Here is a 27,979-nt window from a genome sequence, read left to right on the forward strand (position 1 = left end):
AAATCAACACGAAGTGACCCATAAGTGCCCCAAAATCAACACGAAGTGACCCAGAAATTCCCCAAAATCAACAGGGAGTTACTGAAAATCAACAGCCAATGACCTGAAACCCCCCCAAATTTAAACTCATTGGTTCCCATTGACCACCATAGACATCCAATCCATTTGAAGTGGCAGGGACAGCAGCAAATGACCATTCTATCACCCTCCCTGTTCAAATGAGTTGGACATGTTCTCGTGATAAATTCAATTCAATTCAAAGCAGAAGGATGAAAAGAGTTTGTTTTTCTGTTCATCATGCTATAGTAAAATAATTATTTCCTGTTCAATGTATCTGTAATTGTTATATCGTCTTAAGATCATCATTATCGTTAGCCTTGTATCACATATTGTATCATATCTTGAGGTACGCAGAAGTTCCCATGCCTAATCTTGTCATTGAGTAATTTGTTTTCCCTCAAAACAGCACAAGATGGCTTTTACATTGCTGTTTCATGAGGGCAGAGTGAGGGCGAATCAGTTTTGTGGTACTGTTGTTTCGTGAATAGGAGCGACTGGGGAAATAAGAAAAGTGCACAAGAACAAAGAACACCTCTTCTCACGCTTGCACTCAGATAACACTTTGCATCTTTAGCCCCGTCCACCATCCGGCTAAGGAAAAAGAAGTTAAATGCTTGGTACACAAATGTACACCCTTGACTATATTGAGCCTTTTTATTGCCACATGGGTGGAGATCATTGAGAAGCCATTGAGCAATGAAAAAAAATTCAACCATCTTTCATTGAGCCGCCAGCGACACCAAAGATCTCTCAATGATCTTCCAGTGATCCCTACGTTCGCCACGACTCCTCAATGTTTTGACACAGTCCAAAACAATCTCTTGACGATTACTAAGAGTAGCGATCAAACAAGGAACGCTCAAACAATGCTCAAGTACGGCTCAAGGATAGTCTCCCAATGATCTCTCAGGAGGCATTTATTGAACGCTTGGCGTTTATCGACAGATTGCTGCTTGCATTGATTTATATTATATAGAGTTATATATATATATATATATATATATATATATTTATATATATATTTATATATATATTTATATATATTTATTTATATAGAGTTATATTTCATTCTATCTCACCTTGACTTCAGGAATGTAGGGGTTTGAAGCCGAAAACTTTCCACAGACTGATCAAAAGTTTTCAGTGTAGAACCGGATTGCTTGCCTGACATTAACAAGCTGTAACAAGCTGTAAGTGCATTGACACATTTATGTTGGATACTTCTAACGTACAATGCAATAATTTGCTTCAATTCGGCACCTATCATTGAGGCTGTTTCAAACTAGCGGCAGCCTAGAGTGGAGGATTCAGCGGCAACAGAGTGTATGTTTTTTTTTAACAATTTATTTGTGTTATACTGCTGCAAATACGTATTTGACACCTGAGAAAATCAATGTCAATATTTGGAACAGTAACCTTTGTTTACAATTACAGAGGTCAAACGTTTCCTATAACTTTTCACCAAGTTTGCACAGACGGCAGCAGTGATTATGCACCACTGCTCCACACAAATCTTCTCTAGATCAATCAGGTTTCTGGACTGTAACTGAGAAACACAGAGTTTGAGCTTCCTCTAAATATTTTCTACTGGGTTTAGGTCTGGAGACTGGTTCGGCCATTCCAGAACCTTGATATGCTTTTTACGAAAACCATTCCTTGGTTATTCTGGCTGTCAGCTTCAGGCCATTGCCATGTTGGAAGACCCAGTCACGACCCATTTTCAATGCTCTAACTGAGGAAAGGCGGTTATTCCCCAAAATCTCACAATACATGGCCCTGGCCATCCTTTCCTTAATACAGTGCAGTCGTCCAGTCCCATGTGCAGAAAAACACCTCCATAGCATGATGCTACCACCCCCATGCTTCACAGTAAGGATGGTGTTCTTGGGATGGTACTCATTATTATTCTTCCTCCAAACACTGAGTGAAATTAAGACCAAAAAGTTCCATTCTTATCTCATATGACCGCGTGACTTTCTCCCATGACTCCTCGGGATCATACAAATGGTCATTGGCAAACTTAAAACAGACCAGGACATGTGTTGATTTAAGCAGGGGAACCTTCCGTACCATGCATGATTTTAAACCATGACGTCTTAGTGTATTACAAAGAGTAACCTTCGAAATGGTGGTCCTAGCTCCTTTCAGGTCATTGACTAGCTACCCCTGTGTAGTTCTTGGCTGATTCCTCGCCATTCTTAGCATCATTAATACCCTACAAGGTAGATCTTGCATGGAGCCCTAGTCTAGGGGAGATTGACAGTCATTTTTGACAAGTGTTTATATGCAGTTAACCGCCTCAAACAGGTGAAAAAGTCAGACTCAAAAAGTCCACCTCCACTCCACTTATTTAGGGAAACAAGTGGAGTGGAGGTGGACTTTTTAAAGGCGACTAACAGGTCTTTGAGGCTCACAGTTCTAACTAATAGACAGGTGTTCAAATACTTATTTGCAGCGGTATAATACAAATAAATTGTTTAAAAAATCATCACCAGAGATTTTTGGATTTTTTTTAGATTGTCTCTGACAGTGGACTATCACCTACCATGAAAATGTCAAACCTGACCATCATTTCTAAGCGGGAGAACTTCGCAAAATCGCAGGGTGTTCAAATACTTATTTTCCTCACTGTATGCGTTTACTTTTTTTACATTTAACTTAAAAAAACATATTTAATTAATTACTATACTGATCTCACCTAATAATTTGTTAGAGACCAGACTGAACAACGATGCGTTCTCAATCAAAAAAGTTTATCTAAAATAAAGAAATAAAACCGGACATTGTAAACATCTTACCGAGGAATGTAGACCTTCTCCAATTGTTCCATGGTTTTCAGTGCAGCGTAGTATCTATGTAGACAAATTGCAACTGGTAAGAAGGCAAGTTATGCTCATCTTTCTCTTTTGAAATTGTAATGCAAAAATAACAAAAATCAAGTGGCAAAATTATTAACAATTAAGAAGGGCCTCTATAATGCAATAAACTTTGACACTTAGTTTACAGTGCTGGATTTAAAAACATATCCCAACAAAAGAATTCCCAACAAAATTATTCTGTATGGATTTGTGATGTTTTTTAGCGGGGTGTGTTTGTTTTTCTCCTGTTCAGCCTCTTAAACAGGGAAAATTGTAAGTCTGAGTGTCTTTATAGCCTCGAACAGTTTTAAATGTGCCATATGGCAGTTTGGTGTACTCCCATTGTGATTGTTCATATTATGTTGTTTAGTCAGAAGTTGCAGTTGGAAAGAAAAAAGGTTTTCGGGGACAGAAAGAAAAAAAGAAGAATGAATCAAAAAACATGATTGAATGTACTGTATATAAAAAAGTAGCATATTGTGATAAAGTTCATTATTTTCTGTAATGTACTGATAAACATTAGACTTTCATATATTTTAGATTCATTACACACAACTGAAGTACTTCAAGCCTTTTATTGTTTTAATATTGATAATTTTGGCAAAAAAGTAATAAAAAAACAAAAATCTCAAAAAAATTAGCATATTTCATCCGAACAATACAAAAAAGTGTTTTGTAATACAAAAAAGTCAACCTTCAATTAATTATATCAGCTATGCACTCAATACTTGGTCAGGAATCCTTTTGCAGAAATGACTGCTTCAATGCGGCGTGGCATGGAGGCAATCAGCCTGTGGCACTCCTGAGGTGTCATGGAGGCCCAGGATACTTAGGTAGCGGCCTTAAGCTCATCCACAGTGTTGGGTCTGGTGTCTCTCAACTTCCTCTTCATAATATTCCACAGATTCTCTATGAGGTTCAGGTCAGGAGAGTTGGCAGGCCAATTGAGCTCAGTAATGCTATGGTCAGTAAACCATTTAGCAGTGGTTTTGGCACTGTGAGTAGGTGCCAGGTAGTGCTGAAAAATGAAATCTTCATCTCCATAAAGCTTTTCAGCAGATGGAAGCATGAAGTGCTCCAAAATCTCCTGATAGCTAGCTGTATTGACCCTGCCCTTGATAAAACACAGTAGACCAACACCAGCAGCTGACATGTCACCCCAGACCATCACTGACTGTGGGTACTTGACACTGGACTTCAGGCATTTTGGCATTTCCGTCTCCCCAGTCTTCCTCCAAACTCTGGCACCTTGATTTCCAAATGACATGCAAAATTTGCTTTCATCTGAAAAAAGCACTTTGGACCACAGAGCAACAGTCCAGTGCTGCTTCTCTGTAGCCCAGGTCAGGCGCTTCTGCCACTGTTTGAGGTTCAAAAGTGGCTTGAACTGGGGAATGCGGCACCTGTAGCCCATTTCCAGCACACGCCTGTGCACGGTGGCTCTGGATGTTTCTACTCCAGACTCAGTCCACTGTTTCTGTAGGTCCCCCAAGGTCTGGAATCGGCCCTTCTCCACAATCTTTCTCAGGGTGCGGTCACCTCTTCTGATTGTGCAGCGTTTCCTGCCACACTTTTTCCTTCCCACAGACTTCCCACTGAGGTGCCTTGATACAGCACTCGGGAAACAGCCTATTCGCACAGAAATTTCTTTCTGTGTCTTAGCCTCTTGCTTGAGGGTGTCAATGATGGCCTTCTGGACAGCAGTCAGGTGAGCAGTCTTGCCCATGGTTGCGTTTTTGAGTAATGAACCAGGCTGGGAGTTTTTAAAAGCCTCAGGAATCTTTCGCAGAGGTTTTGAGTTAATTCGTTGATTGAGATGATTAGGTTAGTAGCTTCTTTATAGTACCTTTTCATGATGTTTATCAGTACATTACAAAAAAAAAAAAAAAAAAAAGAACTTTATCACAATATGCTAATTTTTTTAGAAGGCCCTGTAACGCTGCTATCTCAATGTAACTAGTCTTACCAAAGGTAAGGGATACCAAAGGATATTCTTACTCTTTGGGGAAGGGACACCGAAGAATAAGAAGAGGGAAGATAGGTCAGATAGGAGTATGATACGCAAGGTGAGTGCGCAAGCAATGTTAGTAATGTGTAGTGGGGAATCCAGTATTAAGAGGAGCGGGTGAGGCGGGACAGACGATGGACAGGCACCTGACCAGATGCAGGTACATTTTAATGTAATAAAACAGCAGTTTCAAGACACAACAGGCACTACACCTAGAGCCTTAAACAGACCTTGGAATAACCCAACGCTCAGTGTTTCAACATTGTGGACAATTCCATGCTGCTGCAACTTTGTGGGAAGCAGTTTAGTGATAGTCCATTCTTGTTCCAACATGACTTTGCACCAGTGCGTAATGCAATGTGGCTTAAGATTTGCACTACAAATTGTGGAACTTCACTGGCACGTAGAATCCTGAGCTCAACCTGACCGAAAACATTTGGTATGAATGACAGCATAAACTGAGAGCAAGTCCTTCTCATTTCAATGATTTAGGTTACACTCAAAAATTGCTTGTGAAAGAATGGTCAAACAATTCACATAAACACACTTCTAAACCTTGTAGAAAGCATTGTCAAGATAGCTGTTGTAGCTACAAAAGACAGGCTGGCAACATATTAAAACCGATTAATAAGAATGAGTCAAGGCAGGTGAGGAAATACTTTTGGCTACACAGTGGTACCTCTCCTTACGAAATTAACTGGTTCTGGAAGTAGTTTCGTAATATTTTCACGATGGTATACATTATCGACGCTTTAATACATCTTACATTTAACACAATCAGTTCCAATTTACCGAAAGAAATTAAAAATATAAATTAAAGCCCCTTTCACAAACATATGGCGGAAAACACAGACAAGACTGAAAAAGGAGTTTCTGCTCTTGCACCCCTCTTTAAAATAAGCTGCTGTATTTTAAGCCAAAAGAACTGTTGTGTTTGATTAAACTATATGTCTATATGCTGCCATAGCAGATTCATGGCGCATTAAGCCCCCAAACATTTTTAATTGAACCGTTTTACCCTGGAAATCCCCGTTTACAGACGTCGCGCAACCGCTTTTGTTTCAACCCAGCCATAAAAAGAAGTAATTATATTTATTATTCGAAATGTCTGTCATTTTTAGTATTCATTAAAGTCTAATATTTAGTTTAAAAAGAATACTTTAAAAAATTATTCACTTGCATATATTAAACTTTGCCAAATGCAGGGCTGGCCCAGCCTATACGCAGACTCTGCAGCTGCTTAGGGCCCCTAACCACTAGGGGGGCCAGATAGGGGGCAATCTGGCAATTGTTTAATTTATATTCTATTTTGTTTACTACAGTTTGCTTTATTTGACTTTTGAGAGTCTTTATACTTGATTACAAGCTTAAAAAATAAAAGTTCTTCCTTAACTTCTTTCTTTCCTCTTTTAGAAAAAGATTTGGCATTATCTACTGTAAGTATTGCCAATCATTTGGGGTGAGAAGTTTGAAGAATGCAGTGCAACTAAATCTGATTAATAAAAAAAATATGGACATATAGGTTTGATTGCATGTATGGGTTTCACAGTACACTGTGACGAAATGGTGGGCCAAAAATATGGGCCCCTTGGCATTATTTTGCTTAGGGCCCCCAAATGGCCTGGGCCGGCCCTGGCCAAATGTATCACATTTGATACACCTAAAATTTCATGATTTTGAGAGTAATTCAAAATTTTCACATTTCTTTTTGGGAAAAAAAAATGATAGATGCAAGTCAACACATGCATCTGCAGGTTCCATGGGGGGGAAAAAACAGGATTTAGTTAGGGTTATTGATATTAGAGCGCTTATGACACATATTCATTTTGACATTTCTTTTTACAAATTTGAAAAAAACGTTTCATTAGGACCTTATTTTTCAAATTTTGGGATTCTCTGATAATTGCTTCATGTTGCAGGTCTTTAAGGGTTAAAAAAAATTTCCTCACAATGAAAAATATGGTGTCTGTACATAAGTCACAGATATCTATATCTACCTCATAACTATCCCTTAAATGTATTTTTTTGTTGTTAGTTGCATTTTCCCCAATATTTTAGAAGATAAATAAATGATCCAAAGAAAAATTGAAAAAAAAAAAAAAAAAACATTTAAAAGGGTAAATATATGAAAAAGAAAATCTCAACCACTCCTTGATGTCTGCGATTTCTGCATCGCGGCCCTTGTTGTATTACCATGTTTCACCATAAAATCCCCCAAAAATCCGGCTGTGGCCATTCACAGCTGTGTCTTGACACTTGATGATTCATGCTACATTTTTTGGATCGAAAAGAGGTAAGTACGCGATAATATCTCGTTAAAATAATGGCGTCTTTAATTATGCTCTCACATGCTCTCACCTCCAGTTAGGATTTTGCTGTTTTAAAACTTTTTTTTTTTTCAAAATGCCATTGTGTTCAAAATTTGTCTTCCACCTGAAAATTGAGATTTTAAGTTTTCCAATGATGTATCATATAGGACAATTTTGAAATTCGGCCAAATTGGGGGTCTCAGAGCGGAACTTCATGTCACCTGAGTGTTTTCCGCCATATCCTGGTAAATTCCCGTGTAAGGTGACACGGGATTTACTCGCGTCATTGCTTTCACGCATGGAGAGATGTACAGAGAATGACGCGGGTTGGACACTTTCACAGACTTGTACCGTGTTGCCCACTGGTGCTCTCCGTGCAGGGAGGGCTGCTGGCGCGATTTTATAACCCGGAAATTACATCATTTTGGGTCGGCATCGGCTGTTACAATGTTGGTCAAATCGTGTTTTGTTACGGTTGTAGGAGCATTCCTGACATTGTAACTGCAGCCAATTCAAGCTCATCAAGACTGTATTCAAGCCCAGGCGATCCAAGAGAAGGGTGTCGAGATATTAACTTGCTGGGTGCCATTTGACACCTCTGTCGCCCTTGTTTTGAAAACCCCTGCGCTTTCCTGGTATTTGAGTGTATTTGTTTTCTTTTCTTATTAGCTCTCTGCCTAGCGCTTAGGTTAGTATTATTGATCCCCGTCGACCTACTGTCCCAATGTGTTATTCCCCCTTTTCCGCGATCGTGTGCGTTTTTGTTTGTATTCAATATACCCTTGAACACTTCCCTCCGTTGTTTTGTGCTTTGAGGTACAACCTTGTTTCCGCAGTTGCGGACCCTAACATCAGCAACAAAATAAACCAGACATTTCCAAAGATGGACGATGGACTCTCTTCTTCAGCTCTACGATACAATAGCAATTTAATTTCGTTATGTTTTCAGTTTAATTTAGCTATTTTCAGCTTGCTACGTTGATAATTGCAATGTCTGTTTACCGGTTTTGTCTTACTGCGAAGAAAGAGGAAGTGACGATCAGCCCACTCTGATATTTACGTCATCAGCCATCGTGTTGCGACCCAGGAATTTAACATTTGCTTTCACATACGCCTCGTCCCGGGACTTTCTCGGACATTATACTAAGACGCGAACCGTGAAATGTCCGCGTAACCTCCATGTCAGTCGGCCCAGGAAATAGCTTTCACATACAAGGGCTGCCCGTTTAAATCCCGGGATTTTAACGGTGTTTCGGCATATGTAAAAAGGGCTTTAGTGTTTACGTGTATGAAAATTTTGTTGATGAAACATCAGATTTTTTTAATGAAGAAACCTTTTGACAAAAAGGAATATTGAAATCAATCATTTTGCATTTTGATCGAATTACATTAAATTGTGCTTAACTAATTGATATCGTATTGATCCACATCGACTAATTTTACACCCCTTGTGGATCCGCCCCTGTCCATGAGGTTTCAGAATCGGCACATTTCAAACTAAATTTCTCGAGCCTCCGGGGTTGTAGAACCAATGCCAAGTGAAAAGGCACCAGAATGCCTGGAAGAGGCCGATTCGTCCTTTTCCAAGACAACTCATGTTCCAGAATTCTCTGGGACTTCTAGTGTTGAAATAATGAAATAATATCGTTTGAAAAAAATAAAAATGAAGTAAAAATGAATTAAATGCATGTGGTTTCGTTTTTTCGGTCAGGTGTTTCCAATATTAGCCTTCGGTAAGAATTTAGCTTTTGGTACATCCCTAGAAATACCTCTCCCAGATCTGGTAATTAGCATATCTCTCTCAGCTGATCTTAACCACTGACTTAATCACAACTTCTGGTACACTGGTGACACCAGAACAGAGTCCTGCAATGACTAATCAGCCTACACAAATGGAGGTGGGTCGAACCAATTGCATCCAAGGAAAACTGAGGTACACTTTAGAGGAGAAGGGGCTTTAAAGACATTGCAGTCTTTGGTAGTGAGCACAAATCAGCGGGGTTCATACTCAGGTCAGTGTGCTGAACTCCCATCATTAGGCTGATAGGCAGGCTGTGAGGGATCTAATTGGTCGTTCAGTGAGTGTAAAATGTGTTGTACACACATGAACAGAAGACAGCCTCATAAACTGTACAGTGAAAAGGTCTGTCAGAGTGCAGCACACCAGGAGGGGGACAACACAAAGGCAAGAAGTGGCAGGAAAGTGACCTGCCCAGAAACAACATTCAGTACAGATAGTGATATGTATTAGACCGATACATGCTTTTCTAAATTTAAAGTAACAGTAGAAAAGCCATGTCATTAGTGCTGAAAGTAGAACCCCTGCCCAAACACATACGTAAATTTCACACAGTGGCCAACATGGTCTAATTGCCTAAGATTGGCAGTGGGCCTTGACAGGACTGCAACGGAGGGGCCTTGTTGCAAACAAGGGCACACTGAGGGTCAATTGTCTCGCCATTGAATGGCCGGTTCCTTCAGTACGCAGTAATGAACAAAAAAAGGGTCATTATTTTCTGTCAGTGACGTTTATAGGGGAAAAATTAAGTTCATGGAAACTAACAAAGTAAAGATTACTTGGAATGGAATTATATCTTTGGATATGAAAATTACTTCAGTGGGTAATGAACATCACTCTGGACATGGCCCATCACTCTCACAGGGTCATTCATGATTTGCGGTCTGAAGAGATTGATCTTAAATCATCTTCGTTTTAAAAACCATGAATTTGAATGATATTTGATTTTATGACCTATTTTTTGTCTGTTATGAAATGAATGAAATGTTTGGAGGCATCTAAAGGTCACCTTAGGCATAACTGATGTGTGACCAGTAAGTGCATAAATGCTGCAGGCTTGTACATTCTTACATTCTGCCTAACAATCACAATACTGACGATATGAAATCTTCATGACGATATGTCATTTTTATGTCGGTTTGACGATAAACAGTGGTATGAAAAAATATCTGAACCTTTTGGAATTTCTCACATTTCTGCATAAAATCACCATCAAATGTGATCTGATCTTTGTCAAAATCACACAGATGTAAAAACAGTGTCTGCTTTAACTAAAACCACCCAAACATTTATAGGTTTTCATATTTAAATGAAGATAGCATACAAACAATGACAGAAGGGGGAAAAATAAGTAAGTAAACCATAACATTTAATATTTTGTGCCTACCCCCTTTGGCAACAATAACTTCAACCAGGCGCCTCTTATAGCTGCAGATCATTCTGGCACATAGATCAGGACTGGAAAATAAGTAAGTGAACCCTTACCTGAGGAGACTTAAAAAGCAATTGAAACCAATTTTAACCAAAACATTTAAGTCAGGTGCGTGCCCAATCACTGACGAGTAGTTTAAAGTTAACCTGCCCACTATAAAACACACACCTGGTAAGAAATTATCCTGATGAGAAGCATTGTCTGATGTGCATCATGGCTCGGTCAAAAGAGCTGTCTGAAGACCTGCGATCAAGGATTGTTGATTTGTATAAAGCTGGAAAAGGATACAAAACCATCTCCAAGAGTCTGGATATTCATCAATCCACAGTCAGACAAGTTGTCTACAAATGGAGAGTTTGGCACTGTTGATTCTCTCCCAAGGAGTGGCTGTCCACCAAATAGGATGGCAAGAGTTCAGCGCAGAATACTCAGAGAGGTAACAAAGAACCCTAGAGTGTCTGCTAAAGACAAAAAATCACTGGAACAGTCCAATATCTGTGCGTATATCAGCTATATGTAAAACTCTGACAAAGACTGGTGTTCATGGGAGGGCTCCACAGAGGAAGCCACTGCTGTCTAAAGAAAACATTGTTGCTCGTTTAATGTTCGCAAAAAGGCACTTGGACACTCCACAGACGTTTTGGCAAAATATTTCGTGGACTGACGAAACCAAAGTTGAATTCTTGCTTGGGAGTGACACACAACGTCATGTCTGGAGAAAAAATGGAAAAGCTCACCAACATCAACACCTCATCCCCACTGTGAAGCATGGTGGAGGGAGCATCATGATTTGGGGCTGTTTTGCTGCCTCAGGGCCTGGACAACTTTCAATCATTAATGGAGCAATGAATTTAAAAGTTTATCAAGATGTTTTGCACGAAAACCCGAGGCCGTCTTTCAGACAGTTGAAGCTAAAAAGAGGATGGATGCTGCAACAAGACCAAAACACAGAAGTATATCAACTACAGAATAGTTTCAAAAGAACAAAATACACGTTTTGGAGTGGCCAAGTCAAAGTCCCGACTTGAACCCCATTACAATGCTGTGGCATGACCTAAAGACAGCGATTCATGCCAGACATCCCAGGAATATGACTGAACTACAGGAGTTTTGTAGAGAAGAATGGGCCAAAATTAGTCTATGTGCCAGACTGATCTGCAGCTATAGAAAGAAGCGTCTGGTTGAAGTTATTGTTGCCAAAGGGGGTGGGCACAAAATATTAAATGTGATGGTTCACTTACTTATTTTTCCCCCTTCTGTCGTTGTTTGCATATTATCCTCATTAAAATATGAAATCCTATAAATGTTTGGGTTGTTTTAGTCAAAGCCGACACTGTTTTTTCCATCTGTGGGATTTTGACAAAGATCAGATCACATTTGATGGTGATTTTATGCAGAAATGTGAGAAATTCCAAAAGGTTCCGATACTTTTTCATACCACTGTATAACGTCATATCGTACATCACATTGAATGAATGGTACTTTCTTGATTGAAGGAAGTTATTGGTGAAGGTGCCTTTATCTTAGGTTACAATTTCATATAAAGTACAGGTAGTCCCTGTGTAACGAACGAGTTTCGTTCCTACGCTGGCAACATAAGACGAATTACCGCGTAAGTCAGAATTAACCCTTTAAGTACCCCTAAATCTCAAAATAATAATAATAATAGTCCAAAAGTATTGTATTTTGTTTAATGATGGAGGATACACTGCCCTCTGGTGACAGCGTTGTGTCTGGCTGGACTGTCGCCTTGTATGGCTGAGGAGCAGACTCGGATTTCTGATATGGATAAAGGATACCTGCGCTCGGGGTTTGGCCCACATAAGGCTCTAAGTTGTTTCAGATAATATACTGTATGTTTGTGTATGCATTATTAATTAATTTTGGATTCACAGTTTGTGGAGTTATGTGTGAGCGATTTGCTATAAGAATCGTGAACATGTTCATTCTTTTAAGCATTTTAGCGAGCGGACTTTTGTTAGGCAAATTAGGCTATCTACAAAATTTACATATTGATTAGACTAGATGGATGTTTGAACACTTATTGTTTTGTGTCAATTGGTTTATCGTTAGAATGCGTGTCGTTTTGAACATAAGTGTATATATGTGTGTTACAGCTTTACAAATTGTCAAAAGTGAAGGAAGTAGAAAGCTACAAAAAGCACATTTGTTTGATGTCTGCAAAGCTGAACAACTTCACATTTAGTGAGGATAGAACATGTCATATTGATACAGTAAAGTAAAAAATATGATGCTGTGAGGTACAATAAGGTACTGTTTATGCGGCAAAAAAAAAAAAAAAAAAGAAAAAAATGGAGACAAAATGGCGGCGCAAGTCAAGTGCGTCATAACCCGGGGACTACCTGTAGTAGTAGTAGTAGTAGTATAGCATTCCAAATAAATATTCAAATGTAAGCGTTTAAAAAATAATAATAATAATGACCCGGGGACTACCTGTAGTAGTAGTAGTAGTAGTAGTATAGCATTCCAAATAAATATTCAAATGTAAGCGTTTAAAAAAAAAAAAAAAAAAAAAAATCACAGTACTGTAACCTTAAAATAGGTACCTTTTAGACTCCAGTTGCTCCTTTAGTTTGCTGTACATTTCTAGCACTGTGACAAATAACAAAAAAGGAGAGAAATATGCATTAGTAACATGCAAGTTTTAACACAATGATCACAAATTCATAGTATAAAAATTGGATATGTAAACCACTCCTGTGCCATGAGGATGAATACAGATGGTTGTAACAGGGAATGTATCTGAAATAAAAACAAATTCCAGAGCACATCGGACATGGCCAGGGTTAACTAGGTCTGTCACCAGCACTGTTGACCTACAGAGTGTCAATGGAAACTCAACTAGAGGGATACCATGTCTCTGACCTACGACGTTTCAACTTTAAGACAACCATGTCTCGTCCGCCATTTAGTCCGTAGTATCAGTGTTTCTGACTTAGTTAGTCCTCAGTGTTGGTCTATGTTTGTGCGCCAGGAATATCTTCGCCTTTTTTTGCTCTCCTTTTTCACGTTATGGTCCAAAAAAAGAAAGCTGGGTTTTTTCAATTACCATGGAAACAAAGCTGAATATCATAAAAAGAGTGTAGAAAAGAGACTCCGACGAACGGTTAGCACATTCATGAGATCATGGTTTCAATCCCCACCTCTGGCCTTCTTGCATGGAGTTTGCATGTTCTGTGCAGGTTTTTATCCAACATCCCAAAACCATGAATGGTAGGCTGATTGAACACTAAATTCTCAATACTTCTAACTGTGAGTGTGAAAGGTTGCTTTGTCTATATGTGCCCTGCGATTGGCCATTGTTATTGATGGCAGCTTTGCATGTAATGCAAAAGCTACTACCTATAAAATTCCCTTTTTTTTCCCTCCTGTAGTTTTTGCTAAAAATGTACAGTTCGGCCAAAATTTGCCAAAAACATACCCATTCGTTTCTAAGAGCCAAAATTTCCCATTCATTTCTATTGGCCCAATTTGCCTGCCATGCATTTCACTGGCACAAAAACCTGCATTCACTCCTATTGATTTCCAACCTAAGTGACACGATATAAACATAAAGTGACGACGAAGTGCCCTCAAATCAACAGGAAGTGACCCAATATGAGCAGGACGTCAACCCGAAATGCCCTAAAATAAATAGGAAGTGACCTGATATCTACAAGAAGTCCAAAATGACTCAAAAACAACAGGAAGTCACTCGATATACCAACCATAACAGCAAACTACAATCGCAATTTCTCCTGAAACTGCATGTTCTAGTCAATATGTAACAATTGGTTTTTCTTTACATTTTCATATGATCATTGAAACACTCCTCAGAAATCAAATCCCATTCCTGGTGGGCTATTTCGAGAAACACTTTACGACTAATGTTGTCCTTGGGGGCTACTTGCTGCAGTGGGTACTATGTTGGTGACCCCTTGATAGAATGTGCTACCTGGAATGCAGAGCTGGAGTTTCTCCACAGTTGTGGCCATGTTCCTCTGCTGGATCCGGCAACGAATAACCTCGCCAGTTTGAGCTGTCACCTGGGGATCATAGAAGAGAACATAAAAATAATCACATTTAAACAGCATGTTTGCATTTTATTTCTTTTCTACAAACCACAATTCCAATTACCTGGGGTGTTGTGTAAATTCTTAATTAAAAAAAAATGATGAAAATGATTTTAAAGCTACAATAATGAAATGAGGATGCAAAAAATAGAGGATACTTTAATGTTCAAAATCATGAATGTTTTTTGTATATTTTTGCAGATATTCTCCCATTTTAAATTGAATGCCTCAAACACATTCCCAAAAATATGGGAATGGGACATGTATACGATTCTCTCCCTTTACAACACTTAAACGAGTTAGGGAACTGAGGATACATTTTTTTTTTTTTTTTTGTGGAATTCTTTCCCATTCTTGCCTGATGTTCAACTTCAATTGCTGCACAGTCCGGAGTTTCTGCTGTCATGTTTTGTTCTACAGCGTATCACAAAAGTGAGTACACCCCTCACATTTCTGCAGATATTTAAGTACATATTTTCATGGGACAACACTGACAAAATGACACTTTGACACAATGAAAAGTAGTCTGTGTGCAGCTTATATAATAAAGTTCATTTATTTTCTCCTCAAAATAACTCAAAATATAGCCATTAATATCTAAACCTCTGGCAACAAACGAGAGTACATCCCTTAGTAAAAGTTGTCAATACTAACATACAGTGCTGCTCGAAAGTTTGTGAACCCCACAGCGATGGTCAGATTTTTTGTAAAAAAAAACTAAAATAACCTTATTAAATGTTAAGTTATACCCAAATCCACAATACTGACATTCCAAATAATGGACTGAAACAAAAGAAATAGTTATATTGTCATTCTTTATTTAACAAAAGTTGTTGATTTAAGAAAAACTCAGATATCATGTGTGCAAAAGTATGTGAACCCCTTCAGTTAATAGGATATTGCGCCTCCTTTTGCAGAGATTACCTCAACCAAACGGTTTCTGTAGTGACTAATCAGCCTCTCACATCTACTTTGGGGGATTTTTGCCCATTCTTCCTTGCAGAACGCAGTCAGTTGAGAGAGGTTTGATGGGCGTCTGGCATGAACTGCTCGCTTCAGGTCCCGCCACAGCATTTCAATGGGATTTAGGTCAGGACTTTGACTGGGCCAGTCCAGAACACGAATCTTCTTCTTTTTCAGCCATTCCTTGGTTGTATTGCTGGAATGCTTTGGATCATTATAATGTTGCATGATCCACCTTCTGCCAAGCTTTAACTTAAAAACAGATGGCGTCAGGTTATGTTCTAGGATTTGACAATATTCCTCAGAATTCATGATTCCCTGGACTATGTGGAGTTGTCCAGGTCCTGAGGATGAAAAGCAAGCCCAGATCTTGACATTCCCACCTCCATGCTTCACTGTTGGGAGAAGGTTCTTTTGGTGGTATGCAGTGTTGACTTTTCGCCAGACATGGCGGTTTTGGTTGTGACCAAACAGTTCAATTTTGCACCTACATCAGTTGATGAAAACTCTTTTTAATTTAGTCTCGACAACACAACTGTTAAAAAAACAAAAAAAAAACTACTGAATTGATTGATTAGGAAATCAGGTTGAAATAATAGAAAATTCCAAAATGTTGAGGGGGTTCACAAACTTTTGAGCAGCACTGTACGTACAACATGTCAACTGTCAGTATTTTGTGTGGCCACCACAATTATCAAGAACTGCCTTTACTCTCATGGGCATGGAGTTGACCAGAGCTTCACAGGTTGCCACTGGATTGCTCTTCCACTCCTCCATGTCGACGTTGTGGAGCTGCCGGATATTTTGAACTTTGCACACCTCCACCTTCCGCTTGAGGATCCCCCAAAGATGTTTTACTGTGTTCAAGTCTGGAGACATGCTTGGCCACTCCATCACCTTTACCCTAAGCCTCTTCAGTAAAGCAGTGGTCATCTTGGAGGTGTGTTTGGGGTCATTGTCATGCTGGAACACAGCCCTGCGACCCAGTTTCTGGAGGGAGGGGATCATGCTCTGCTGCAGTATTTAATAGTACATATTGGAATTCCTGCTTCCCTCAATGGAATGTAACTCTCCAACACCTGCAGCACTCATGCAGCCCCAGACCATGACATTCCCACCACCATGCTTGACTGTAGGCATGACACACTTATCTTTGTACTCCTCACCTGGTCGCCGCCACACATGCTTGAGACCATCGGAACCAAACAAATTAATCTTCATCTCATCAGACCATAGGACGTAGTTCCAGTAATCCATGTGCTTTGTTGACATGTCTTCAGCAAACAGTTTGCGGGGTTTCTTCTTCAGAAGAGGCTTCCTCCTGACCCCCAACCTCTTCAATCTCTGCAGCAATGTCTCATGAAAAGATATTCTTAAATATCTGCAGAAATGCGAGGGGTGTACTCACTTTTCTGATAAACTGTAGATAATGTGCCACACATTTTCAATGCTCTTTAACTTGGAGGACAAGGTGTCCAGGATTTCGCAAATAATCTTAAATGTGGACAGGGCAATTGCATCAGTACAACTTTTGGCAACTATGTTTCTGGATGTTTGCAATAACTTTTACTAAGCATGCTAGAATTGAATTTGAATATGTAGCAAACTGCCTTACTTCTATGCCTTAACGCCCTAAAAGACAGATGGGTAACTTATTCCTTGTTTATTAAGGGCAGATAATTATTGTACAAAAGGTCATCGCTAGGCATCTGCCAGTTACCAATTTCAAGGTTAACCGTGGTAAGAAAACGTCACACACTAAAATTTTTTGTCATACCGTAGTACGGTATTAGATATTTTTATGTCACCAAAATACAGCAAGAAATCTGTGGATTGGAGCGGCAGCAATAAAACTCGAGTTATTGCTCTGTCCTGTGTCTGTCGGTAATACTACACCTGAACCCCCCCCCCCCCCCCGCCCCCCAAATGACAGTCGCTAGTATGCTAGTACTTCAGCTTCCGAAAGGAAACAGACGGCCGTGGCTTAGAGGAAAAAGGACAGCCGACACAGAGGGTGGTTGGCAGGGCAAGCAACACCTCCAACATGATTTCACATTTACATGACCGTCATCCATCACTTTATACAAAATTTAAGGTAAGTAAACACTCTCATGAACGTTTTCCACCAGCTACTAGAGTTCACTACAGCAGTGTGTTTAATTAGAGGTGGGAATCTTGGGGCACCTAACGATTCGGTTACGATGACGATTCAGAGCCTCCAAATCGATTATTGATGTAGCCCCCCCAGCCCCTGCTTTCAATGTTTTGTACTTTAGTTCCAAAATTGTTCAAAAATCCTCACAGGCTAAACCAAACTAATATTTCAGTATCAAGTTAACAGTTAAAAACATTAAATAAAATACTCAAGTCCCCATTCTGTATCAGCAGCTTTAAACAACATTCAATTAATTTAATGTTGTGAATCAACCGTTAAAGTTGTTAAAATTGCTCCCGTTATTCCATAATTTCCCTTCTATCTACTTTTGACATGTCAAAGTTTTAAAACTGCTTCATCATTTAAAGATGGATTCAAGTCAAGATTTTGCCGATTCAGGAGTTTTTTTAGATAAAAAGTTAATTAGGTTCGCTATAACGGAGCCTTCTAGAGAAGTCTACTGCTTTAAGATGGCGACTGTTTATTAACGCCGGCAAGTCTGTCATTTCGCATCTAGTTCTTTATACATGTTCGAATGCCGCCGTCCTCTGTCATTTCGCATCTAGTTCTACATATATGTGATATCTACTGCAGTGATATGTGGCCGTATGTTTGTAGCAACTAGCCACCGGGTGTTGTTTGTAGCAGCTGTCGTCCGCAGTCAGGTATTATTGTTTTTTTATCCAGTGGCATGAGTTGAACGTGATCTTTACTTTCGGTCCGTTCCTCATTGCGTCCCGAAGACCGCGCTGACTGTGTTTTAGGACCGCTTTACCTGGTATAATTCAATAATCAGAATTTGGATGTTTTTGAATCGTTCTCGAATCTTCCACGGCTGAATCGCGAATAATCTAAGAATTGGATTTTTCGCAAGCCCCTGTGTTTAATGTGTCTAGCGATGGTAAAATAAATACTATAATGTAAACTCGTTACCGAGAGAGATAACGTGGCTAGTTAGCATGCCAAGACAACCAACTAGTTTCCTCTCTGCCATTAGCCTACTTTGGTAAAGTCTTTCACCATTGTAAACATGTGTTCATAATAACATTTTCTTAATACAGCCTATGTCAACTTCAAATAACAATCCTAAGGAGGACATTTATAAACATTACCAAAAGTAAGGTGAGAAGGTACTCGATTCAGTTGAAAACCTTGCAAGAAGAAGGAGAGAAGCTACACAATCTACTACAAAATACAGCTTCCGCAATCGTTCTAAAAAAAAAACTCCTCCTTCACCTCTCTTTTTTTTGGGGATGGCCCTGGCAACAAGAAAAGTGCCAACCTTAAAAGGATGGGGAGCAAAGCGGGCGACACCTCCATGGATTTGGTTGGCTATGTGTATGCATGTAGGTAGGATTAATACATGTGTGTCAGCCCATTCCAGCAAAGCAAAACTGTCTCTGTTGTTACCTCTTGCCCTTGGGAGGGCAAGAGTTTTCAAGGCTACGTCAAGAAAAACATCCCTTCTTTGTGAGCACAATGAGCAAAAGCATATCTTCATTGCGAGCAGCAATAAGCATTTCTTCATTGCTATTGATTAGAGCAATTATTTAAACATGTCAATAACTATCACATCAGATATATTTCATGAAGCAATAGCCTTTGGCAAGTAATTGCAACAATATGATTTCTTAAATGTCCCAGACATGTTAGTTCTCAATGTCTGTGGGTTGTCCTTGACGTTGACCTGGGCCGGTTTAAACCACTCAGAATGACAAGGCAGTTTTATCAAGAACTAAACATGTCTATAGTTATCAATCACTAAAATGTCTCTTTACTGCAATCAGTCATGGAACATACTATTATAGCAATCAATACTTTGTGAGCCTTCATTGGCAAAAGCAAATATTTAATATCCATTTAATAATTACCTTATTACAGCCAGTGGTGTTTTTTCTCACTGGCGACTTTTTGTGTTGAGAGAGAGTGGGTGCGTGCGTGCGTATAATGCGTAAATAATGATACGAGTCATACACACGCGCTCTGTCTTCTACTCTCCTCTCCATTAATATTCAACTAATTAATATTAATAGTAGTTGTGGTATGTATTTCACATAAAATCATTTTGATCATATATTGCTTAGGTCCAGTTCTTTTTTTTTTTTTTTTGTTCGTTTTAATGTTGAGCAGCTTGAGCTGTTGCTGTGGGTTTAGTTTATAAGTTCTTTCAATTTCAATCTTATTTAAAATATTTCAGTTATTTATTTTTTGTTAATGTGACGTTCCAATTTGCAAATATGTTGTGAAAAAAATAAAAGAAATCATGTTCAATGGAAAAAAAATTTCAACCCATACATCTCAAAATAACACATTTTAGAGCTCTAATTGCAAACCGTGATGCCGTGAAACCGCATTATTATGTTTATTTATTTTAAGGTAAAATCTCATACCAGTACATGCCTAGTCATCGCAAATAAATGCAAATATGCGGGGGTCAACTGTAGTCTACTTTACTGTGAATAGTTTTAATGCCCATTTAGAATACTTTTTCATATTCTAAATTCCTGTAGAGCTTTTAGATTGTTATCTGTTTGACATGTTTCACAAGCAGCCATAAAGGTCCTACCTCCTTCCCAGCTTCTTGTAGTCTTCGATTGGTGTCTGTCACTTGGCCCTTAAAAAAACACATCATGTTAAACTTCAATATGGGAAAAAAATCCTGAATTTTGTAAAATACAAAAAATATATATGTAAAATCTAGCATAACATCTATTGTCCTCAGAGATATTGTCTGTTTTACTAAGAATGGGTGTATGAAGCCCTTTCTGATTCCTTTGTGATTAAGGGCTTTATAAATAATGTTGACATCAACTGACACCTTATACCGGGGTCGTCAACCCACAGCTCCGGAGCTGTATGCAGCTCTTTGAGACCTCTGATGCAGCTCATTTTTGGTGGTCAATTTTCTTCGGCGGCGAATTTCGGTCACATCTCTAATATACAGTATACACACACACACACACAACAAACTGATGCAATTATTTCAAATGTCAATATGTGCATGTGGCGCTTTGTGTTTTGAATGGAAATTCGTTTTAAACGGCTCTTTGAATGCTAAAGGTTGCCGACCCTCGCCTTATACTGTACTAGAAGATTCAGATCATTCAAGAGTATTCCTTAAAGCTTTCTGGTTCTGACCTATATTTGTTTGAAATGTGAATACAGCAGAGAATATTCTGACCCTTTGACTGACATCTTCAACAGGTTCATAGGTACTTATATGTGTTCTCTGTATTGCCCCCCTCTTCTTGCCCTCTCATTTCCCTCTCCATCCCTCTCCCCGCAGCTGCTCAACCTTGTAATCAGCTCATTGTCCATGAAGGGCCAAGGACAAAGGCAGGCAAATTCAGATTAACCAGGCAGCAGGGACCTGAACCCATCATCGCTCCACTGGGCCTTTCATGGAGTTTAATGGCTTGTGACAGGCTCTTTCTCACAGATTCAGTGACAAACTTCTCGATTCTGGATGGGGATTTTTGAACTATCTGCTCCTGTCACACGGCTGAGAGCCATGACCCAATTGACCAGTCGGCTTTTTATGCAATCCTTTCAACGACGGAGTTTCCAATCCAGAGGAGCAAACTATATAATCACCAATTCATTTTTACCTACTGCACAGCAAGAACAGCAGAAGATCTCACAAATGTTTGGGGCAAAAGTATAAATAACAGTGTCACAGAAGTTCATTACATGGGGTTTCACCTCAATATATTTATGTAATGATAATATATCTTAAGTCAATATACCTTTAGTCTTTATCAGGGGTGGGTCGAGTAGACGAAAACTCAGTGAAAAGAATAGGTAATGAGCAACTGCTTATAATGTGCAATTACTTTTAAACAATGGTATATTTTACTATACTATACTACAATGCTATGTCACCTATTACATGATCATATTAGGCCAAAAAATAAAATATACAAAACGCATCAAATTCCGACTAGAAAAATATACAGAAATGAAACATCAACCATCCAAAGAGCATGTGGCGTCTCGTGGAGCAAACATTTCCTACATGAAATTAAAACAATCATCTCAGTTTGCCGTGGTGTATCAGTAAATAACAAATAAGAACTAGGAGAGAGGTTGAAATCCGCGATTTCCAGTAATGTTGATGAAAAGTTTATTTTTTAAGGTGCTTTAAAGATACCACAAGAACATAGGATTTCCGACCTGAAGCTTGTGGATGGTCATGTGACTGTATTGTCACTAGTGCTGCAACGATTAATTGATTAACTCGAGTAATTTGATAAGAAAAAAGCTTCAAATCAAATTTTGCTGCTTTGAGTATTCTTTTAATTAGAGTGGTGTTGTAATGGTTTGTTTTGAAAGTGTTTGCATTTAGTTTTATTGATTTGGGTGTGTAAGACAAGGCCCCAAAGCCTTATATAAAGGAATGTTGTTTTTAACCTCATCAACTGACATCAAGCTGCAAGGTAACATCTGACTCCCAAAACATCGGCAACCATACCAAGCTGACTCCCAAAACATCGGCAACCTTACCAAGCTGACTCCCAAAACATCGGCAACCTTATCAAGCTGACTCCCAAAACATCGGAATGTGAACATAACATGTTTTTCTCGTCAACCGTGTGAAACATCTAATCGCACTCGAATGGGAGGGGAAGTTACGGGGCGCGGTACTTGCTATAAAGAAGCGACGGAGACAAGTACAATCAGAGTCTGCTGTGGGATTACGCGCGGTCGCCCAGCCTTGGTATTTCTTCGCTCACTATTACTGAGGACGCCCGGCTCTCCGTCCTTCCAGCACACGGTAATGAGATTTATGTTATTGCATGTAATCTATGAGCTGAAATACAATTGTTGCTTGTTTGCTTGTACACTTTATACTGTGGGTTAAATAAAATGTGCCGCTTGTTTAACGCAGTGAAGTGTTATTGTTTGCTGTCCATGTAAGTCGCCGACGATCCGCGATCCTGAAGTTAATAATAAGTCATAGCAATTGATTATGAGTTGTGACTATTATATTATTTGATACTGTAATTGATTATAAGCAGTGTCTACTCAAAGAATGCTTGTCTGATTGGATATAACAGACAAATTAACCCATTGTAGCCTGGTGATTGGGTATCAGCCTCGCTACTATTCATTTTCATTGATACTGTGATTGATCATAAGCAGTATCAGAATTGTTTCAAAACAGGGTGGATACATTGCCTTCTAGTGGCAACAGTGAATATGACATAGCTCATTTAACATGGGTGAATCCAGCTGCTCCCTGTTAAGACCAACATAAGGCATTTTTTTAAATTAGTTTGTTTGCATTCATAATTTAGTTTATGGGTGTATTTAGCCATTTTTTGTTGGAATATGTGTCCGAACGATTTGTTGAGTGCATTGTAAAAAAACACGTTCGCGTTTTGTAGCATTAAAAGTGCATACGAGAGGATAAAAAAAGTCTTAAATAGCATTATTATGTGAATTAGAATCATATTTTGAGACGATTCGACTATATACAACAATTTGGCAAAGCGCAGATGACGGGAAATTAGTCTTTTAATCCGCTGTTTAGCCACGCCTACCATTTTAGGGCTCTACCATCCCCAACAGGAGGATGATGGCGGGTCATGGTTTCATCTGATTTAGAATTCAGCCTATTGAGGGGGAATTATTCAGAACGAGGAAAATGCGACGAAGAGAGTCGCAAAATGTCATTGTTTCCGTCTCTCTAATATTTTTACAGGATAGTCTTTTTATCAAATTATTTTTACCCAATTGCTATATAAATGGAATGGTCATGACAAATAACAGTCTTGTGCTAAATGGAATATGAAATAATAAAAATGCATTTATTCAGTTGACATGGCAACATTACTCCTTAATGGTCACAACTGTCGACTTCACCTTTACTGTCGCAACTCCCGAACGATATTTTATGCCACCGTAGTTAGTCAGGCTTTTGTCATTTTCCTGCCCCGGCTTCAGAGAATGTAAACAAACTAAGGGGCGTGGCAGCTAGCAGACATGCTAACCCAAACCGAGTGACGTTTCAAAGTCTTATTTTCGCTTTTCGAAGCGAAAAACCACACAGAACGAGCTCAGATCATGTCACATGGCGGCGGGGTTGTCGATTGTCTTCGCTGATCGGAAACCCGCCCGGTGGCGAGCAAGTTACAGCTCGTTCCCCTGCTACTACGCACAGGAGAGCTCGCCGGGGAAGCAGCTGGAGAGTACCTCCGGATAAACTGGCCGACGTTGGAGGAGCGCATAGCTGCCACATGATCAAAACGAATATGGCGTACAATAACCCTTTACTACATGGCGAAGACGTAAACGGAGAGCGGAGTGCAGTTGTTGTGCAGCTAACATGGCAGGATCTGTCTGAGGAAAACTTTTCTACATGTCGGTCCTTGATCAAAAGTAAGTAAATAGTCCTTTATTTAAAGACAGTTTGTAGTGTTTACTTTGTGATCGCTGTATTTGCGGCCATTTTTAACATCAAGTTGTAATTTCTGATGGGGTTGAAAATTTGACAGAACACCGAGCACACGAAGAGGGCAATAAGCCGAGTATAGAGGGGTGTGTGCAAACAAGCCGCCGGTCGTCGGCTGAGTGATATTCTCGGTGGACAATCAGCCACAAAATGCAAGCCGCCTCCGAATTAAAACGTGTGCCATGATCCCAGTATTTGACAAAATACAAAATACGATGTTTACTCACTTCCTCGTAAGTCCAATGGTCCCACAGTAGTACGGCTTGTTTTGGTCAATATCCGCGGTGAACGGGAACCTTTTGAAAACCAAAAAGGCTCACACGCCTCTCCCTGGTGCGGCAACAATTTTCTGCAGCCGTTTGGCTGGCGTGATGCGAGAGATAAACTAATTAATCCGGAAAATCAGCTGAATCCGCAGTCCATCTGCATGCTATAAAGCAGTGGTGCCCAATCCTGGTCCTCGAGAGCCCCTATCCAGCTTGTTTTCCATGTCTTGCTCTTCTAACACACCTGAATCAACTAATCAGGATTGTTATCAGGCTGCTGCAGAGCTTGCTGATGAGCTGGTCATTTGATTCAGGTGTATTAAAGGAGGGAGACACGGAAAACAAGCTGGATAGGGGCTCTTAAGGACCGGGATTGGGCACCCCTGCTATAAAGCAATGCTGTATTGTGAGATCCTGACCCGGGTGACGTAACATTCGCATTCGTCCTTAACCCGAAACTGAAGCCGGAAGTCACTCATTTTCATGGCGCGGGATTAAAAAATTTAATATATAAAACAATCGCTTCCACACACATCCAAGCGGTCCATTTCATTCAGGAGCATAAAACACCGCATGAATAATGAAATAAACATGCTTTTTGGTGTCATATGCCCTTTAAGCTTGCGGACTTTTGCTGTGCAAGTTAGCAAATTGTTCTTTTGTTGTACTTAGATCCTCATTTATTTTTTTATTTTATACCGTTTGAGGCTAAGCTCGGGCATTTTTATTTATTTTTAAATGAAAGTGCAATTCTGCATAGTTTGAGGAAACACCCAGGAATTCTATTTTGTATTTGCATTTAATACTCTTTTGAAAATCTTAGCAAGCCTTTATTTTACATCTCATAAAATTTATTCTGCAACGCATTAAATGTTCCTAAACAACTAACTAGTTGATCGATTAATCGACTACTAAAATAATCGATAGCTGAATCTCATTGGTGAAACTGGTGGAGACACTGTGGGCATCGATGGAGAAAATAAAAGTAAAATGTAATACATTAGTTATATAATAATCGTGGAAGTAAGACTAGCGTTTCTTTTTCACATATCTACTCAAGTAAAAGTTATTAAGTAAATGTAATGTGTTACCACCTACCTCAGGTCTTTTTATGATGTAAGAATTGAGACCGAGTTGAAAATGTTTTCTACCTTTAATGCAGTGCTTCTCAATTATTTTCTGTTACACAAGACATAAACATTCCGCGCCACTCCCAAACTCTCTGCTGCCACTGTAAATATACTCTAGTATCATTTGTCTATGAAATTCTTATTATTATAAGTACACCTCTGCATAAGATTGTGTCCTTTTTGATATTGAAGAAGAAAAAAAAGTGTAAAAGTGTGTCAAGATACCTTTTTTGACCGTTTGATATACTGAAAAAAAAAAATTTCAATGAATACTCATAAATTCTAATTGATTAGCAACATTAACTCGAGAGGACAATATGCCAAACTATTTTAGACTGAAAAAAACAAAAATTAATAGAACAAACACGACAGTGTCATTGGACAGAGAGACAGTTTTTATTTTTGCTGCAGGCAGTATCAGCTCCTTTGCTGTGGTGTTGGGTTATTTTAAATTGAGCAAATTTGTATGCCACCTTATGTGATGCTGACAGTGGTCGCTGGTTTACTGATGTAACACTGAATAAGCGGGACAATTGTGGTAATATTCGGCACGTTTTCGCTGAGAAAAAAAAAAGAATTCCTGCTGTCTGCTGCGAACATTTATAGACAAAGTAACCAGACTGGTCAAAGTCAAAGCCAAAAGCCAAATGCTACATACGCTTCGTCATATTTCTTCGTCTTAGCTTTTCATATCTCCATGCTCTTTGCTGTGTGATCTTGTTTGGTTCAAAAATACATGCTGAAAATGACAGCGCCACTGCAACCCACTCAGTGGATGTGCAATTACACTTAATTCTAGTATGGCAAAAAAGTATGTTGCCCAATGTCACATGCGCCACCCCAAGCATCGCTCTGAGCCCCCCTGGGGTGGCCCGCCTCACTATTTGAAAAGTACTGCTTTAATGTAATATTTGACAACTTGATTTGGGAAAAAATGTAATTTTCTAAGGGTGAAAATATATAGTCAGAAAACATACATTTACCTAGCTGCATTGCACAATGTTAAGATACTACTGTGGGCATTTATTACCAAACACAGTTTTACTCCAGTGACTAAACTTGGCGCGCCTAAAAATAGTGTTGCGCAGGGTTTCCTATGGTGAGACTTGAAAAAAATCTGAATATTGTCACACTTGCAAAACGGCAGTTCGGTTGTTGTAATGTTTTGTCATTTCCAACGTTCTAGGAGGCATGCAACTAAACGACGAGTTGTGATTGGCTGGCAAACCAAGAGGAAACAGAGAGTGTGTACGTGTAGTTGCACAGTTTTGGAAAATAAAGTACTGGTTGAATTTGGCTATTTCCTAGAGTATGTGTCTTTTTAAGAGTTGATTATGCCCATTCTGATCATCAGTGAACTCTTATTTTAGCTCATAGTAGCAAGCTTTCGAATACGGTCTGCCTGTCGCACATGGAGGCAGAGTTAATGTGTCTTGTTTTTCAGCGTGAGAGTTTGCATTCACATTTGTTTGTGTATCACATTTGGGAAATTCTGAGCACCTCCTTCGATTATTTTCCTCGAAGTACTTCAAAATGATGGGCACGAAAGTCAATTGTAATAAAAAGGGGTGTCTTTCAAACAACAAATTGTAGGAGCATTACAAAGACTCTCAGGAACATTCATTTTTTTACTCTTACACACTGACAATAATACAGTACTCACACTCTTGAGCCCTGCGGTGGCAGTGTCAGGCATGCATCAGAGGACTGCAGGTGCCCTGACTGTCCCATGATGCCCCGAAGTCATCGGGCCATAATTTATATCAGACTCTGAGGTGTGTCACAGAATGTGCACACGTGTAGTCTATTTAAAGGGTGTAGTGGTCACTTTGCTGCTTGGTGACATGGTGTGTACTAGAACCAACTCCGACCACCGGGCCGGGGACCGGTACCGGTCCGTGGCACATTTGCTACCGGGCCACAGAGAAATAATAAATAATTTGTTAACAACTGCAATCTCACCTTTGCCTCTTGACATATGATTTATCCGAGAAGAGATTTTTGTACGACACCCTCTAGTGGATGGCCGCCATTGCTGGGGTGTTTGCACACCTATAGCAGCCCTCAGTCAATGTAAACAGTAACGTTAGCTGCTGTTGGCTGTGTGCTGCGGGCGGCACACCTCAACACGGGGTATTTCCGGTCGATTTGCTCGGTTTAGTCAACAGGAATAATAATAAAACTGAATAGGAAGTCGTCATTGACATCCATTGGAGTTAGCATCTATTTTTTATATCTATGTAAATGGTGTTACACTTATATAGCGCTTTTCCACCTTTCAAGGCGCTCAAAGCGCTTTACACTATCTCACCATCCACCTACTGGAGCAACGTGGGGTTCAGTATCTTGCTCAAGGACACTTAGGCGTGTTCATCAGGGCGGAGAATTGAACCCACAACCTCTGGGTTTGGGGGACAACTACTCTACCACCGAGCCACGCCACCCCACACATGTGCGTGTGTCCTCGATAATG

The 27,979-nt window shown here is 39.5% G+C and overlaps 1 protein-coding gene across 4 annotated transcripts in view; it reads right to left on the minus strand.

Annotated features, from left to right (window-relative positions):
* exoc6 (exocyst complex component 6) overlaps window positions 1-27,979 on the minus strand; it is a 116,213-nt gene that overhangs the window by 78,054 nt on the left and 10,180 nt on the right. For all 4 annotated transcript variants that reach the window (XM_057825481.1, XM_057825480.1, XM_057825483.1 and 1 more), the window contains exons 3-6: window positions 20,223-20,270; window positions 14,421-14,511; window positions 13,033-13,078; window positions 2,859-2,912 (exon numbers count right to left, since the gene is read on the minus strand). In XM_057825481.1, the coding sequence (XP_057681464.1) occupies window positions 2,859-2,912; window positions 13,033-13,078; window positions 14,421-14,511; window positions 20,223-20,270 (239 nt within the window). The remainder of the gene's footprint in view (window positions 1-2,858; window positions 2,913-13,032; window positions 13,079-14,420; window positions 14,512-20,222; window positions 20,271-27,979) is intronic.

Source organism: Corythoichthys intestinalis, chromosome 21, assembly GCF_030265065.1.
Source record: "Corythoichthys intestinalis isolate RoL2023-P3 chromosome 21, ASM3026506v1, whole genome shotgun sequence".
Taxonomy (NCBI): Eukaryota; Metazoa; Chordata; class Actinopteri; order Syngnathiformes; family Syngnathidae; genus Corythoichthys; species Corythoichthys intestinalis.